Below are 17,005 nucleotides of genomic sequence, written 5' to 3' on the forward strand. Positions count from 1 at the left end.
AGCACTAATACTTCTTAAAAACAAAGAAATCCACTTTTGTTATATATTCAATTATGTATAGATTTGGTCATTTATGTACAGACATTTTTGCCACTGGTATAAATGGAACAAACATAAGCAGTTGCTTTTTAAATTTCCATGTACTTCTTGGTATTTTTCACACTAGCCATGTGCTGTTTTGCTAGAGATACTGATGATGGCCTGTGCGATGGGGCGTTGTCCACTCTTGTTGGGAGAGAAGCATGAGAGAGCTGTAGAGGGAGATATGCAAAGGAAAGGGGCCACATATCCTGTTATTCTGTTTGCAGAGGACAGACCTGAGCATTGCATTGGATAACTCAAGACTGTTACCCAGTGCCAAATTCAACAAGGTTAACACTTTAATTCTGTTGAAAATCAGGCAGTAGATCTTACATTTCAGGATTTTGGAACTGAGCAATCCACAGCATGTGACAAATATAAGACTACAAAGAGATTCAAAGTTGAGTTGTTACCTGGGAATGGTTTGAGCTAAACACAGTCATTTGTCTGAGTAAAGAACTAAGGCTGTGCTTTTTCCATTGCAGAAGGTGTTTGTAATGATGGGTGAGATCTGTGCACTGTGGTGGTTTTAACATATAAGATTGACAGTAAACTATCAGTTTCCACAGAGGAAGCATTCACATTATCATAGACACTAAGCATTGTGCAGGTAGTTGGGCTTTTGCTGATTTGCTTCTGGTAAATGCTGCATTCTTTCTATTTTATAGTACAGTGGAACCCGGTTATGTCACCGGCCTAGGGGACGCCAAAAAACGTCGAGATAACCGATGATCGAGGTAAACAAAAACCAATATGGCGGCAATATATTAACGTGCTTGAAATTTCTTTATGTACATGATGTGCGTTATTAAATGAGAATGTACATGCACGTGTTTTTGGAGGTTTTTTTATACAACAGCATTGCCGAGATTTGTTTGATTGGTCATGCGGATCGAGATAATCTTTAATGCGGATGAGGAGGCGGAGGCCGAAGTAAACGCAAACTAAGTTTATTGAGAATACTCAGGAGATAATCCACCAATACTTGTAGCGAAGCAGTAATATCCAGTGGTGCGCTCCGGGAGCGCGGTCCACGAAGTTCTGTGAAAGCAGAGACAGTTCGTGTAGAGAATCCACGGATCCGCGCTATGGAAAGTGCAGCGCTGGGCAGCAACGGATAAACGTGGTGCAGACAGCGTGAACATAAAAAAAGAGCAGGATCGGGGTAATCCGGGGGGCCGTTGAGAGAATGCGGAGTCCGAGAAGAAGGGTACGCAGCGGGATACGTATACGCGATTACACAGACCGCCATAACCCAACATATACGATCATGCACAAACAATAACGGACCGCGAGTGTGTGGAGGTGAGGGGCTTAAATAGGAGATGGGATGAGTGAGTGAATAAGAGTCAGGTGTGTGTGATCTGCGACGAGCTCCGTGCGGGAGAAGAAGCAGGGTGCTTCGGAGAAAGCCGCCGCCAAAGGGATCATTTGTTCCATGAAATTTTTTTATTTATTCCCAATAGTTTTTTTCTCTTTATTTCGTAGCGTTTCTCTTGGCTGCACTGCTTCCAGTATGTGTATGTGGAGGTTAAATTTTTTGTCAAATTAGATTTCAGCCTTTATTAGGTTAGGTCAACTCTATGTGCTGCCATGTCAATCTAATTTGCCCAGGGCCTTCAAAGTCTGTTCTGCTAGCCCTTTCACCATGGTCTCCTTTAAGAATTAGCTCTATTTCTTTAACCAATCAGATTTCAGCTAGCTAGTCCAGAATAGTTTCAGAATTTTTCCATCCTCCGATTGGTTGGTCAGAGGAAAACTGTTACAGCCAAGTTCGACTAGCAAACACATGTGTATCGATCTGTACACATTAATACATCTGAGTTAGACTTTTTTTATGCCTATGAAGGAAGAGAAATTGATTTGGTTTCCGACATACTTAAAAATAATTTTTTCAGAAAAGCTAGACATCGTGAGGAGGTTGGACAACCCCGAAGCTAGCTAGCTTGTCTCAGCCCGGGAAAGGGTTTGTTCTCCACTTCCAGAACAGTGAATACGAGCAGTACCACTGGCTTACAGCCTCTGAGGAGCGGTGCAAATTATGAGTATGCGTCTCTGGTGAGTAAGTTGTATTTTATTGACATTTTTATGTTTTTGTCATGTTATTAGACAAATATTGATTCTGAACTGCTTCAGATGATGTAGGTGCACAGTTGCGGTTGTAGTGTAGAGGTTTGGAGCTTGCTTTAGTAAAATGGTATTCACCTTACATATGCAACATGCCTCTCTCTTTGTAATGCCACATGTCTTTATATATTGTGATTTTGTATAGTATTGATGATTTCTATAAGTGCGACATGATAGTGGTGGTATTAAGAGGTGGATTTAGTCGGGAAGGCCCAGGTACCAAATGCCCGCCAAAAAATGACAGAAATGTCATAATAAATGATTGTTTCTAATGAGGCCTCAGATGTCAGAGAGTAAAGTAACAGGTATAAATGCATCCTGATAGTAGATACATTGACAGTTTCATTACTTACTCCAAAAACTCGCTGCAAACACTTTTCCAGAAAAAAACACATCTCTCTCGCAAGCACACATTTTCCCAGTTCAAAAGTGTCAAGATGCACTTGCTTATCATATTTTTACTTTTATGTGTGTCCTTCTGTATTTATTCCTCTTCTATCTCTCTCTGTCTCACTCTGCTTCTGCTTTGCTTTTTTCTTTCACTGCTCACAAGGGTCACATCAGCTCAAGCTTAGTGTTTTCCACTCTTATTGTGGCTGTTTGGGGTATTACATTGTGGCTTAGAGCATTTCTTTATATACAGTGTTGGGCCACAAACACCCATAAATGCAATTTGTAGTCATAACAGTTTAATTTGAATAGTTTCTTGTTTTTGTTCTTTTCCTTCTTCTTCTTCTTCTTCTTCTTCTTCTTCTTCTTCTTCTTCTTCTTCTTCTCCTTCTTCTTCTTCTTCTTTCGGCTGCTCCCAATCGGGGTCGCCACAGCGGATCATCCGTCTCCATACTATTCTGTCCTCTACATCTGCCTCTTTCAACCCAACTACCTTTAATGGAATAGTTTATGTCAATAAATTAAAATAGCACCAAGCTGTTCTTGAGCACTGCCATCTTTCTGAAGAACAAATAAATCATCCTACTAAAAAAATGTAAACATGATATGGAAGCTTTTGGCAAGCAAAACAGAAAGATTGTGCCATACCACAGGCTTCAGATATACATCATGCAATATGGAAAAGCAGGGTGTGGTCCACTACTATATGTCCCATTGAGTCACTGACTTCACAATGTTGATTAATGTATGAAAGGGGGCAATGAACACTGCTCCAACACACACTCGAACAAATCTACAAATCCATAACCCCCATCATGTGACACTATCCTGAACCCCCAACATGTGGCACAACCCTGAACCATAGCCACAGACAGCAGTGGTCTGGGATGTGAGTGCCTGTCTGATTCCAGCACAGAGGCACAGATGTTTTGGATCATGGAATTTTACTCCAGTTTACAGTAATAGGGTTTTACTGGTGCCACTGGTTTACTGAGTCTCTGAGCCAGCAATGTGGTTGCTTGATCATTAACCATCTCTCTTTGCGCCTCTGTCTGTGTGTTTCAGTCTGAGACAAGTTTTATTTTTACTGCGCTGTTTTTGTGGGGTTCAGTAGGTTAAACGCTATTAATATAAGCTTATTGAAATCATTAAGCTGTTTTTATGCATTAAGGTGATTTCTTTAGCTATTGTTCAGTATGATGGGACGGCGGGTAGCTTTTCCACCTTAAAGCTTTAAGATTCCCAAGATTACTGTCAGTGTTAAGTTTCACATGTTCTCCTTCTTTCTCTATGGGTTTCCTTTGGGTTCTTTGTTTTCCTCTGAACTCCCTAAAACATGCTGTTGGGCTGAATTAGGTATGAATGAGTGTGTACATGGTCCCCTGTGATGCATAGACATCCCATCCTGGGTCTATATATCACCTTGTACCCAGTTTTCCTGAGAGCCACCATGAGCCTGACCTTCAGGATCCACCATGACCTTGACAAAGTGAATGAAAAACTGAATGAATGAAAGGGTATTTTATGCTACATGTTATTAATTTTTTTTGTTGTTGTTTAAAATACAAGCAAAGAAATTGTTAATTATTTATAAAAAAAAAATTTTTTAGGTCACTTTCACTCTCAAGTTTAAACATATTCTACATGAGAGTTTATCTCAGCAAGTAATAGCCTGGCATACATTTTAAACACAAGCCATGGAAATTTTAATCAAGAAAGGTTTATTTTCTATATACGTTTTGTAGCTACATAAAAAGTTACTGATCGAGACCATTGTTAAAAGAAAAACACGTGTTGATTTTTACAAGGAAATTGATCTTTTGTTTTTCTAACTGTTTAAATCGAGCTGTTTTAAAATTGGTTATGAAACTAAAAGGGATCTTAATGTCCATATTTCACTCCATAAACTATGGCGGTTTTAGCATGTTTCTGGAGTAAGCCAAAAGTTTGTTTTGTTTAAACTTAAGACGGTATTTCCTTGTTGGCCACATTTATCATTTGTTAATGGAATCTAATGAGCTGCTTGATTGGCATGGTGTAATTTAAAACTTTGCCTGCATCATTGCACCCCACATCAGTGGTGGTTGGCCCAGCCATTTTTCACCCTCTGTTATTTTTCTTTGCTCCCCATCTCTTCATTCCAAAAAGTGACTAATACTTTCTCCCTTAATTAACACAGTCTCAAACATGAGGGTGAGGGGGAAAGGAAATAATAAGTGCCATGTGCTCCATGTGTGTAATTTTATTATATAGTATAAGTTTATACACACGTTTTCCTAATAAATAATTACCCAAAGATAAGCTGGCAGAAATGTAATATTGCAATAGTTCATATGGTAGTGTCTTCATTGCCAGCATAGTATCCTGTGTGAATTGTGCAAGACTAATGTGTCTGTTGTGCATTAATCAGTTTCACCACAAGTCTCTGTCAGTAAAATTCAAATACTGCAAAAAAGACCCAAGAGCAACACAAATTTAAACAGACACACGGAAGTCTACAGGCACCCGTCATATGACGAGGTAATCCTGCCTTAATCAGGGCACTGGAGTTCAGGTCTAAAGAAATGTAAGCAAATCAATATCACAAAAATACTAACAAAATTGAAGCGGACTCATTGGTTGAAATAGAAGTAAGGCATTCCACTGCACACTGATGAAAATACAATGCAGTTAAAGATATAAAATCATGACAGCAATAAAGTGCTTTGACCACTTTAGTACATCTTGTTTTGTCACAGAATGTTGTCCTTTTAAAAGTCATGTTACTTTACCAGAATCAGAATACTGGGTATTCTCAATAAAATTTCAGAATGGGGTTGAAAAAAAACAAACAAACAAACAACAACAACCCAAGAACCAGAGACAAATTAAACCACAGCTATTTTAGAAGAAAATGTCAAATAGGAGTTTGTTATTCAAACATCTTTCTGCATTATGGGAATGGGAATCATGGGAAATTTGAAAGGAAAAATGTTCCCATATGAGAAATATTTTCACTCTTAGTTTCCAGAACCACTGGTGTGACTGGACATTTATGATATTGGATTAACCCCAAAATGTATTATCAGTGTTTACAAAAAAATATATATTTTTTTCAATTTCTGAATTTTGTCTATTTTAGAAATAAATAAATTTGAAATAAAGTGATTGTTTTGAATAAATAATTAATAAAAAAAGATTGCATGTACAGATAGTAGCTATCATGTTAAAGCCAGGTTTATAGTTTTCCTTTGTCAGAGCACATCATCCCAATGTGTTAAAAAAAATGTATACTAACTAGTGTAGAAAAGACATGCGTGTTTATATTGGGACTTCAGTATAGAGTTAAATAATGTCTAAAATCAGTTCTTCCATATGATTTAATTTTGTATAGAATTTGTATAGTGTAAAATATGAGGTTTCTAAAACTTCAGGGTAAACATCTGGATAATTTGAAAGATGAGCTTGCAAGGTAAAGATTTATGTCACTACTGCAAGACATTGTATCTCTGAGAATGCTAATGTTCTTAACATCTGTTAAGAAAACTTTTCGGATTTCTCTTCAAAACGACTGTACACAATTTGTAGTTATTTTAAAAAGCATTGATATATACAAGATTTCATACAGTCAAGATCAAATAAATATATATTTTTATTTTTTTCCAGCCAGCCAGCTGTGTAATGCCTATGTTTGATTAGTATTTTTTAGAGGGAAAGTCTTTTTTAAACAAAGGCAAATTTACTCCAATTGATTTTGTATAATTTCAATTGTTCTTTCCCACCATGAAACTTAAAAAAATGTGTAAATAACAGCTACAATTTTCATATGGTGTTTTTGATTAACAAAAAAAAAAGGATGCATACTTAGTAAACCCTTAACTAAGACATATGTTTATGTCATTGGCTCGGATTGAGTTTGATTGTCTTCTTGTTTGTGAGAGTTTGCTTGCTCTTTCAGACTATGCTGTATATTTTTGCCTGAATTATATTTCCTAAAATAAATAAAAACGCCTTATTCAGCTTTCACATAACTGGATATTAGTTACATTTACAAACATCAATGATTTATGCAGTGCATTGTTGCGTTTTTTTGTTTGTAAAAGTCTGAATGTAGCTTTATGTTCTAAGACTGATTTAACTTCATACCTTTGAGACTTTATCCCAAACATTTAGTAAGTGAAAAATAAAGAAGCAAGCGTGTGCTCTACATCTGGTTTCATTCGTCGCTTGTTTTTGTGAGGTCCTCATGTGGCTCTGAAAGTATCACTGTGAAGCCCTTTAAGTGATTGAACATCTTTGGTTTTGAATGGCCAGAGCACATGCGTATGGACCCCTTCAGTTAGCTATGGAGGAAACTCTGTTTCAATTACAGAATGTGTTTGGTTGTAAATAAGCCAACGTATGGGACTCATTCTTTTTTGCATGTGGGACACGTTTTCTGAAGTCTGAAAATCAAACAAAGCATTGATGAAAGAAATGGTAAACCCAAAACTGATCCGTTTTTTTTTTTTGCTTTTTTTTCGATCTCTTTCCCTTTTTTCTCTCCGTCTGTCTCTCTCTCTCTTTCTCTCCTTGTGTTTGTGAATAGCCTAATGTTTCTTTTCTATTTTACCAGACCACATAAAAGCAGGAGAGGGCAGGGAGAACTGGTCTGCTTTATCCATTAGAACCAACTCATAGCTGATTAGTGTTAGTGTGTTTGCTGATACATCCCAGGCACCTAAGTCTCATGGTGTTTCACTTACATTTTCAGTGAGCCACATCACAAAGTTCTCACGGGGATGTTATCTGTATTGTAAAAGTAAAGCAGCTACACCACAAAGGTACAAATTGGGCTTGGTATCTATGCTTTCTCTCTCTCTCTCTCTCTCTCTCTCTCTCTCTCTCTCTCTCTCTCTCTCTCTCTCTCTTTTTCTCTCTCTCTCTATCTCTCTCTCTCTTTCTCGCTCTCTCTTTCTCTCTCTCTCTTTCTGCTTGTCTTAACTTAAAAAAGACCTAAAACAAAAACACATACAGCATTACAGTGCACTGCAGTAAGTTTGTTTTTTTGGTTAAAAATATAACAGTGTTATTGTAGAACTAAATGCATATAACTGGACATATGTTTTGAGGCGATTTATGCAATGTGGTATTACTCTGGCACATTGTCATGTTACATAGCTTTATAATCATTAAGTATGCGCTCTGTTTTCCACTATTCGAGAAGCCTTTGTGGTCAGAAGCACTTTTAATAAGGCAAAATGCAAAAAAAATATACTGCGTATTTACTCCACACCAGTGCAGTGACTAGTAAACCCGCTGCTCTCCTTAATGAATACCTTGTGCCATTTTCTTATAAACATCTCCTTTTTTTACGTTCCAGATTTATTTGAACTCAAGGGTCTGTGATAGAAATGATCAATCAAAAAGAGGGGAGGTTTTCTTTCTTTAGGAGCTCAAAACTTTCAACGTTTCTATCCATATGCTTTTTGAGGTGGTTTCTCTGGTCATAAACCTCTAACCTGCACTAATGGCACGCTTATCACAATAGTACACTGCAATACATTAATTTAAGACAGATTCAGGAGTCTGGGTATAGAGATGCGAGACTGCTTTTAGGAATGTTTTTCTTAATAAAAAGTAAATTATTTCTTTTCATTCTATTTTTTTTATTTACTGTGGATAACCAGCACATATTCTTTCAACTTGACATTTGAATAATGAAACAGCTATTTGTCATCAGCATTGGATATTCCAAACTCTGTCATATATTCCAAGGGTTAGTGGGTCCAATCGATTTTCTTGGAATTTTCTTTTTTGTATAATGAAAACAACAAATTTAGCTTCCATATACAAGTGTGTGTGTGTGTGTGTGTGTGTGTGTGTGTGTGTGTGTGTGTGTGTGTGTGTGTGTGTGTGTGCCTGTGCACACACACACACAGAGAGAGAGAGAGAGAGAGAGAGAGAGAGAGAGAGAGAGAGAGAGAGAGAGAGTGGTTTAAAGAGCAGAAGAGTCTCACAAATGCTCTGGGAGTCTTTTCTGTCCCCTTCCACATTCAGTCCCCAGGGCCATCAATGCTTATATTAAAACCAGATGGCAAAACTTAATCTTTTCTCTTTTAAAAATGTACCATTATTTACAGTTATTTTGCAGCAGCTACTTCACTTGTTGCTTAATAATAGTAGATAAACATATAATTATTTAGTAATGAACATAGATTCTATTCACTTTTTACAACCAGGTATTAGGAGCAGGTTTGGTTGATTCTTGTTAGAAATCTAGATCTGGAGTTAAGCTTTTTGCAAGCATAATCCATATGCTTTTTGAGGTGGTTTCTCTGGTCATAAACCTCTAACCTGCACTAATGGCACGCTTATCACAATAGTACACTGCAATACATTAATTTAAGACAGATTCAGGAGTCTGGGTATAGAGATGCAAAACTGCTTTTAGGAATGTTTTTCTTAATAAAAAGTAAATTATTTCTTTTTATTCTATTTTTTTTATTTACTGTGGATAACCAGCACATATTCTTTCAACTTGACATTTGAATAATGAAACAGCTATTTGTCATCAGCATTGGATATTCCAAACTCTGTCATATATTCCAAGGGTTAGTGGGTCCAATCGATTTTCTTGGAATTTTCTTTTTTGTATAATGAAAACAACAAATTTAGCTTCCATATACAAGTGTGTGTGTGTGTGTGTGTGTGTGTGTGTGTGTGTGTGTGTGTGTGTGTGTGTGTGTGTGTGTGTGTGTGTGCCTGTGCACACACACACACAGAGAGAGAGAGAGAGAGAGAGAGAGAGAGTGGTTTAAAGAGCAGAAGAGTCTCACAAATGCTCTGGGAGTCTTTTCTGTCCCCTTCCACATTCAGTCCCCAGGGCCATCAATGCTTATATTAAAACCAGATGGCAAAACTTAATCTTTTCTCTTTTAAAAATGTACCATTATTTACAGTTATTTTGCAGAAGCTACTTCACTTGTTGCTTAATAATAGTAGATAAACATATAATTATTTAGTAATGAACATAGATTCTATTCACTTTTTACAACCAGGTATTAGGAGCAGGTTTGGTTGATTCTTGTTAGAAATCTAGATCTGGAGTTAAGCTTTTTGCAAGCATAATCATATAAATACATCTGTCTTAGACAAATAAAGGAATGTTTGCAATGTTTAAAAGCAAAACAAAATGAAAAGAAAAAAAGCAATGAATAAAAAGTGTAATTAAAGCCAGATCTGGCATATTGTCATGTCAGCAATGTTTTGACTCAGGAGAAATGAAATGCATGTATAATAATGTGAACATGATGTAAAGCGAATATATATCAGAAATCTAGATTAGAAGACAGAGCTGCCTTACCATGTGCAAAAAGCAATACCAAATGTTGCTCTAGAACAGAGAGGCATGAATAAAAGAAAGGAAAATCATGCAGCAACGTAAAGTAATAATGGTTGATCACCTCACATTTTTAATGATGTAGGGTTCAGTGCACATTGTCTTCTTAGGAGCTTAAAAAACAGCAATGTTTTAATCCCCTCTCTGGATCAGTATGGTTTGAGTATTGATTTTGTCTCTCCTGTAACACTGTGCTGTTTTTCCCTACAGCAGTATGACGTCACTGTGGATCTGTGTGGTCCTGTTTCTTTTGGGCTCTGTATGTAATCTGACAGAGTGCTTGGACCCTGGAGATTCCAATGTGTGCAGTATATGGGAAAGGTAAGTCTAAAACACAAGGCTGGATGAAACAAATCACATCAGAGTCATACATGAAAAATAAAAAATTAGTGCACATAGTTTTGTTTAACATAGCAGTTCTGTATCAGTTAAATATAGAGAAGTTCCTTTGAGTGATTCTCTTTTTTCACATTTTACAGTTTTACCACCTCTGTGAAAGAGTCATATGCTCAGCCATTTGATCAGGTTTATGAGGAGCTCTGCTCTGAACCCTGGAGCTCCAACAAATGCATCCGACACCGGTGAGAGAAACACATACTCAGCGGAGTGGATTTAGATAGACAAGTTATTGAAATTTTGCAAAAATGGTAATAGTGTGTAAACTTCAATATACAAGATACTGTTTATATAAGTATAAAAACATAATAATACAGAATATTGCACATAGTTAAAACATATCACTAAGCACATGGATGAAAAGTGAATGGACTCTTGAATTAATAGATCACTGACAACAACTACAATACAGTATTTCAGTACACAAACTGTAAACCTTAATGGTTGTTTTTCCTTCTTAAACTTTTTAAGAACTTTTAGTTCCATTATGTATAATGAATTGGGAAAAGAAAATGTGTACCTGCTCTGTTGTGTTGGAGGAATATGGTCGACATTTTAACATGAGTTTTTAAAAATATTTTTTCTGAATAACATGTGGTGTGTAGAGTACATACATGTCCTTGGGTAAATTAAAAGTGTGTAATTGAAACTGTTTCCTCTCACCCTGATTTCATTTTTTGTGCCCCCTCCCAACCCCCCTTCTCTCTAGAATAACATATAAAACAGCTTATCGCCAGTCGGTAAAAATGGACTATCGTAGGAGGTATCAATGTTGCCCAGGATTCTATGAAAGCAGAAACAAATGTGTTCGTAAGTAATAAATTACATGTAGGTGCCAAATGTACCATTGTTGGAATCACATAAATGTAAAAACTTACAAAAATTATTTATTCCTCCTTATGCTTTTGAAATCTGTGTGGATGTATGCCAGCACGCTGCACCAAAGAATGTGTCCACGGACGTTGTGTCTCTCCAGACCGCTGTCAGTGTGAAGGTGGCTGGAGAGGAGATGATTGTTCCAGTGGTAGGTTAAACACACACACACTGTGACATAACATATACACAACATTTTCATAAGTGCTTGCTTTGATGCTGTTTCTTGGTTGATTTACTCTCTTCTAGTCTGGTGTTTAAAACACTCATGAAGTCACATTAATTTTATAATGCTAATGCATTAATTGAAATGCTAATAACTGAACACATCCCCATTCCTAAAGAGGTTTTGAGGGTTTAAAGCCAGCTGGAATTTATGATTTTTGAATTTTAGTTTTTAATGATCTTACACAACCCATTTCCCCACTTTTTGGATAATCTTCAAGGATCCAGCATGAAATCTTCTTTCCACCAAGTGATGGCACTCTTGTTAGTGCAGTGCTATAGGGAAGGGAATATACACATGGAATGGAAACTCTGGCCTCTTGTACTGGGTTTAGACCTTGGTCAAAGGGGCCCCATTTTCCAACTGGCTGCTTTGCAAATTTCGCTTATTAGAGTATAGGATATAGCACTTCCTGAATGCTTGTGTGCTGAGAGAGTGGTGGGAAAGAAGAGAAGTTATAATTTTAAGCACGGCTTTCGTTCCCGGTCGTAACTAATGAAAAACAGTTCCAAAGTTGCAGATTTAAGCTATTACCTAGTGATTTGGCTACACTTATTTGAGCAAAGCCAAAGTTCAAAAGTTTTAATGCAAAGAAAGCACAATCTATGCCATACAGTAGCAATTTCAAAATGAAACTCATCAAAACCAGTCAATATATTTTGATGTATGTATTACATCAAAATATAATATAACTGAAAAAAGATATTGTGAAAAGACATAAAGAAAATGCTAATTCCTATGTTTTGCCTTAAAGTGTTCTAATGTTTACTCATAATCATAACAACTTGACTAAATAATCTTCATAAATTATACTCTGTGGTTTTGGTAGTTGAGGATGTAGTTTACAGATCAGACCCTCACCATGACCTTCTTCTCTTGGGAAAAAATTCCATTCCACATACATTGGAATTCTGCCAATTTATTTGGAAGTACTTACTACATTTCTGTGAACAGTCAGTGGTCAGATCAGATGCTCCTACTCAAGTACAGTATCAGTGGAAAATATCACTGACAGTGGAAGTAAGTACAAAAAGATACAAAACCAAGATCAATATATTGTTAAATTGTAAAAAAAAAAAAAAAAAAAAAAAAAAAAAAAAAATTTGACAAGGCAGTGTCTCATGAAGTCATTGACCTGATAAACTGTATGCTGCATTTCTCTGCTCATCAGTGTCTGCCTTTTCAAACACTGAATACTCACACAGGGTCATTTAGAGTTTCATAAAGAGAGCCAAGCTGCTGAGCTCCAGATTCCACAGTTTGACATCTTGACATGGAGCAGTTTACTGAGTTCAGATCTCCTCTCTGGATTACAATTTCCATGCACCTACTGATCTGCTAGCAGCACCATATACTTATATGGTTGTACAAGTAGATGTTGTTCATGCTCCCTATTTAGTGTTGTATAAAAGGTTTAGGAACAGTTTGGCAAATTAATTTTTTTTTGTATCTACAGAAAACTATTTAAAAATTCATATTTTTCAGCAAATATTACTGCACAGTTAAATTTGGAGATAATAAACCTAAAAGCACACCCTTTTGTTGCCAGCTTGGGGTTTATTTTTTGTTTTCTTTTTTTTGTCTTTGTTTAAGGAAGTTTTAACCACTATTTCATTTAGCTCTAAAGTCTCAGCATTAATGGGAAGGCAATGAAAAAAATATTTGGAAGTGCTTCCAAAATTATTTGAAGATTTATTTTAGTTTTCTGCAGCAGCTGTTTTGAAAATTAATCGAATATTTGTGGTAAGAGTATGTCATAACAGGTAAATAACAGCAATATATATTTACCTTGAAACTAAAATATGATGGATTTTAAACATTGCAAGCTCATTAAAGGTTACTTCTCATTTATTAATATATGACACGTAAGCAGTTATTTTAACTTGCCATTAAAAGGCACTGCAAGAAATGGTTTGTGTTATTCTAGTTTTGTGATAAATTATAATAAGTGGGTTAGTGTTTGTGTTTGTATGTTTACGTATATATATATATATATATATATATATATATATATATATATATATATATATATATATATATGTGTGTGTGTGTGTGTGTGTGTGTGTGTGTGTGTGTGTGTGTGTGTGTGTGTGTGTGTGTGTGTACGTGTGATGGATTCTCCTCTCATGACCTTTGATATCTGAAGTCTGCGTGATTGAAATCTTAGCCCTGTGTGAACTTCGGTTTATCTCCCATCTAAACATCTGTTTTCCACTGTAAAATTTCTCATCTAAACCTCATTCATCTTGTTGTCTCTATGTAATAATCTTGGCCGTCCTGACTCAAAAGCGTAACATGATAGCTTTAAAATGTAGCATGAAGAAAGTCATGGGGCCATCTTCAGTGTGGCGTTAATTCCCTGTTGCACCAGTAGGTGCTTCTTTGACAGGACTGATGATTCCAATGCATACTTTGCAAGGAGCATGGTTCATGTCTCCAGCAGTCTCATCATCCCTGCTTTATATTCCTGCAGTAGAATAAATTACTTAATGTATAACCAAGAGGTAATAAAGAAAATTCAGGAAATTTGGGATGTTGCGTTTAAGTAATTTCTTCCAATGTTTTGTAGCATGTGATGTGCTGCACTGGGGCCCAGACTGCAGCAAACAATGCCAGTGTCAGAATAAAGGCCAGTGTGATGTCCTGACTGGATCCTGTCTCTGCCCTCCAGGCTACACTGGACAACACTGCCAGGTAGGGTAAATAGAGACACTTACAATTATTGTAGAGGAGTTATTATAATTATTATTATTACTATTATTATTATTATTATTATTATTACTATTATTATTACTACTATTATGTCACTCTTATTTCCTATTATTGGCATAGTGCTTATTTTACAACTCATCTTTTGGTAAATATATTTTTGCCCATTTTAGATTCCAGTATTGCTTTTAAAATAATACCTGTAAATTGTCTCAGCATGCCTACAGAGCAAATCTTAAAAATAAATACATTATCATAATATGTCCTTTATTGAACATGTTGGATGACAGGACCCTTGCCCAAAGGAATACTTCGGACCTGGCTGTGCACAGCATTGCCAGTGTGGAACAGGCGGCTCATGCAATAAAGAAACTGGAGAATGTGTGTGTAGAGAAGGATTTACTGGGACACTGTAAGTCATTTTTCACTGTATTGTTTATTGTACAGTGTATGTACTATATGTGTGTGTGCTCTTTGGGATATAATATTGTTTATTAGGTTTCTGTACCGTGTGAGTAAAATCCCTGTACTCTACAGATGTGATACTCCGTGTGTGAGGACAGGCCGATGTGCAGCTCGCTGCTCGTGCCAGAACGGAGGCATCTGCCAGGGGAAAGGAGTGTGTCTGTGCCCTCCTGGTTGGACGGTGAGAAATTTCAGTTCTTTCTGAAAGTCTGAATAGACTCTTGCGTTGATAGATCGAGATATGTAATCTCTCTTTTTCTCCCTCTTTTTTTCAGGGGTCAGTATGTACAGAAAGATGTCATAAAGGAAAATTTGGCATTAATTGTTCTAAGGAGTGTTTGTGCCATAATGGCGGTCACTGTGACCCAGAGACAGGTCACTGTCAGTGTACTCCTGGCTTCACTGGTGAAAGGTGGGTTTGTTGTCATGTTCTCTGTATTATACTACAAAATATTCTCCTCATGTCACAACAAGCAACCCCTCTGAAATTGAATTTAGTAGTTTCTTTGAAACGCTTTAGTAATGCTTGATGTTTAAATCACAGGCTACGCTAACACTTTGATTAGTCTCTTGGAGAACATGAATAGTAGATTTAAATATGTGGGTATGTGTATGTATACATTGTCCATTTACATGTTCTCACTCCACAGATGTAATGAAGAGTGTGCAGTGGGGAACTATGGGCAGGACTGCAAGGGTGTGTGTGACTGCACTAATGGTGCACGCTGCTATCACATTGATGGGGGCTGCTTGTGTGAGCCGGGTTTCAGGGGTCCACAGTGCTCTCAGAGGATGTGCAGTGATGGAGCCTTTGGCATTCACTGTGAACAGAGCTGCCTCTGTGACCGCCAACATACTCTCAGGTGAGAATTAATGCAGTTTTATGGGCCCTTTAGCTATGTTTTTAATAAACATATTTAAGCCGACAAGCATCCAAATACAATGCACAAGTGTGGAATCCTTTTGTTGTCCTTTTTCAAACTTGTTTCATTATGTTTATGCATGAAGGCTTTTTTAAACATGAAGGCCAGTTTACCACTGTATTTATATATGAAATGTATTAACCTGGTTTAGTGGATTATAAAAGAAGATTGTAAATGTTTTTTTTCTGTGGTTAAAAGTTGTTTAAAAACTAGGGAACATTTTGCTAATAATAAAAATGTAATTGTTTAACATGTGTTTATTTATGAGATTTACAACAAAATAAATGCTCATACATGTGCATGTTTACACATGCATACTATATTTCAGTTGTCATCCATTGAAGGGAGAGTGCACATGCCAGCCTGGGTGGGCGGGGCTCTTCTGTAACGAGACCTGTGCTCATGGTTATTATGGAAGTGGTTGCTTGGAGCCCTGCCTGTGTGTGAACGGTGGTGTGTGTGATTCTGTCACCGGTTTGTGTCACTGTGCTCCAGGATACACAGTGAGTAGATTTAGCATTAATCAGTGATCTATCATTTAAAACCTCTCTGCTATAAAGGCCTTGTTGCTGTATGAAAAAATGATGAAATAGAACCAGTACCTTTGTAAACAACATGCTTTTTAGGCTGTCAGCGGTTCAACTTACCGTTTCGTATAACATAATGTTATTTACTGTTCTCTAAAATGTGTGTAGGAACGTCACTGTGACAGGCAATGTGAGACTGGCTTCTATGGGAAAGATTGCTCTTTTGAGTGTACCTGCAAAAATGCTATTTCCTGCTCTGCTATCGATGGAACCTGCTTCTGTAAAGAGGGTAAGCAGATTTTCTGAAATTAAAAAAATGTTTTGTTCTTAGATCTGGATGGTTCGATTCAATCTCACTGAAGCCCATTTAGTCATAAGTTAACATGGGAATGTGGATGTTCCTTCTTTTTTAACAGGGTGGAGAGGTCCAGACTGTTCCATTCCATGTACTGAGGGGACATGGGGTCCAGGCTGCAATGCCACATGCCAGTGTGCTAACAAGGCCCAGTGCCACCCAGGTGATGGCTCCTGCACATGCACAGCTGGATGGAGAGGAGACCTGTGTGATCAGCCCTGCCCTGTGAGTCTGCTTCCAAATCCATACTTTAAAAATCTTTGTATTTAGTACCATCAGAACTTTGCGGGTAGGGAAAACAACAGAAAAGTTCTTCAGCTACCCACACTGCCTTAAATGCTCAGACTCATACCTTTTTTTTCCTTTTATATCATTGCAAGCCATTGCCTTGTCAATATGTCACTACATCATGTCTGGCAGTCCATTAAAACAAGCTAATTCATACATGGCAGGGAGATCAAGAGATTTTAAGGAGGTTCTGTGTGAAATGGATAGCATTACTCTCTAACCTGTCAATCATATTTACAGTAGTGAACTCATGTATGGCAGATAGCACTTTCCTTTGAGTATAAT

General features: G+C 37.0%; 1 protein-coding gene across 6 annotated transcripts in view; it reads left to right on the top strand.

Annotated features, from left to right (window-relative positions):
• The window catches only part of pear1 (platelet endothelial aggregation receptor 1), a 38,285-nt gene that overhangs the window by 11,319 nt on the left and 9,961 nt on the right, over window positions 1-17,005 (top strand). For 3 of the 6 annotated variants that reach the window (XM_083552688.1, XM_083552686.1, XM_083552684.1), the window contains exons 2-13: window positions 10,172-10,279; window positions 10,438-10,539; window positions 11,064-11,164; window positions 11,286-11,378; window positions 14,023-14,147; window positions 14,453-14,574; window positions 14,700-14,808; window positions 14,903-15,039; window positions 15,278-15,490; window positions 15,879-16,053; window positions 16,246-16,366; window positions 16,494-16,657. In XM_083552688.1, coding sequence (XP_083408814.1) covers window positions 10,173-10,279; window positions 10,438-10,539; window positions 11,064-11,164; window positions 11,286-11,378; window positions 14,023-14,147; window positions 14,453-14,574; window positions 14,700-14,808; window positions 14,903-15,039; window positions 15,278-15,490; window positions 15,879-16,053; window positions 16,246-16,366; window positions 16,494-16,657 — 1,569 coding nt within the window. In that variant the 5' untranslated portion in view covers window position 10,172. Of the gene's footprint in view, window positions 1-10,168; window positions 10,280-10,437; window positions 10,540-11,063; window positions 11,165-11,285; window positions 11,379-14,022; window positions 14,148-14,452; window positions 14,575-14,699; window positions 14,809-14,902; window positions 15,040-15,277; window positions 15,491-15,878; window positions 16,054-16,245; window positions 16,367-16,493; window positions 16,658-17,005 lie in introns of all 6 variants that reach the window. The other 3 variants (XM_083552683.1, XM_083552685.1, XM_083552687.1) reach the window with 1 other exon arrangement.

The sequence above is a fragment of the Silurus aristotelis genome (assembly GCF_946808225.1).
Source record: "Silurus aristotelis genome assembly, chromosome: 1".
In the NCBI taxonomy this organism is placed as follows: Eukaryota; Metazoa; Chordata; class Actinopteri; order Siluriformes; family Siluridae; genus Silurus; species Silurus aristotelis.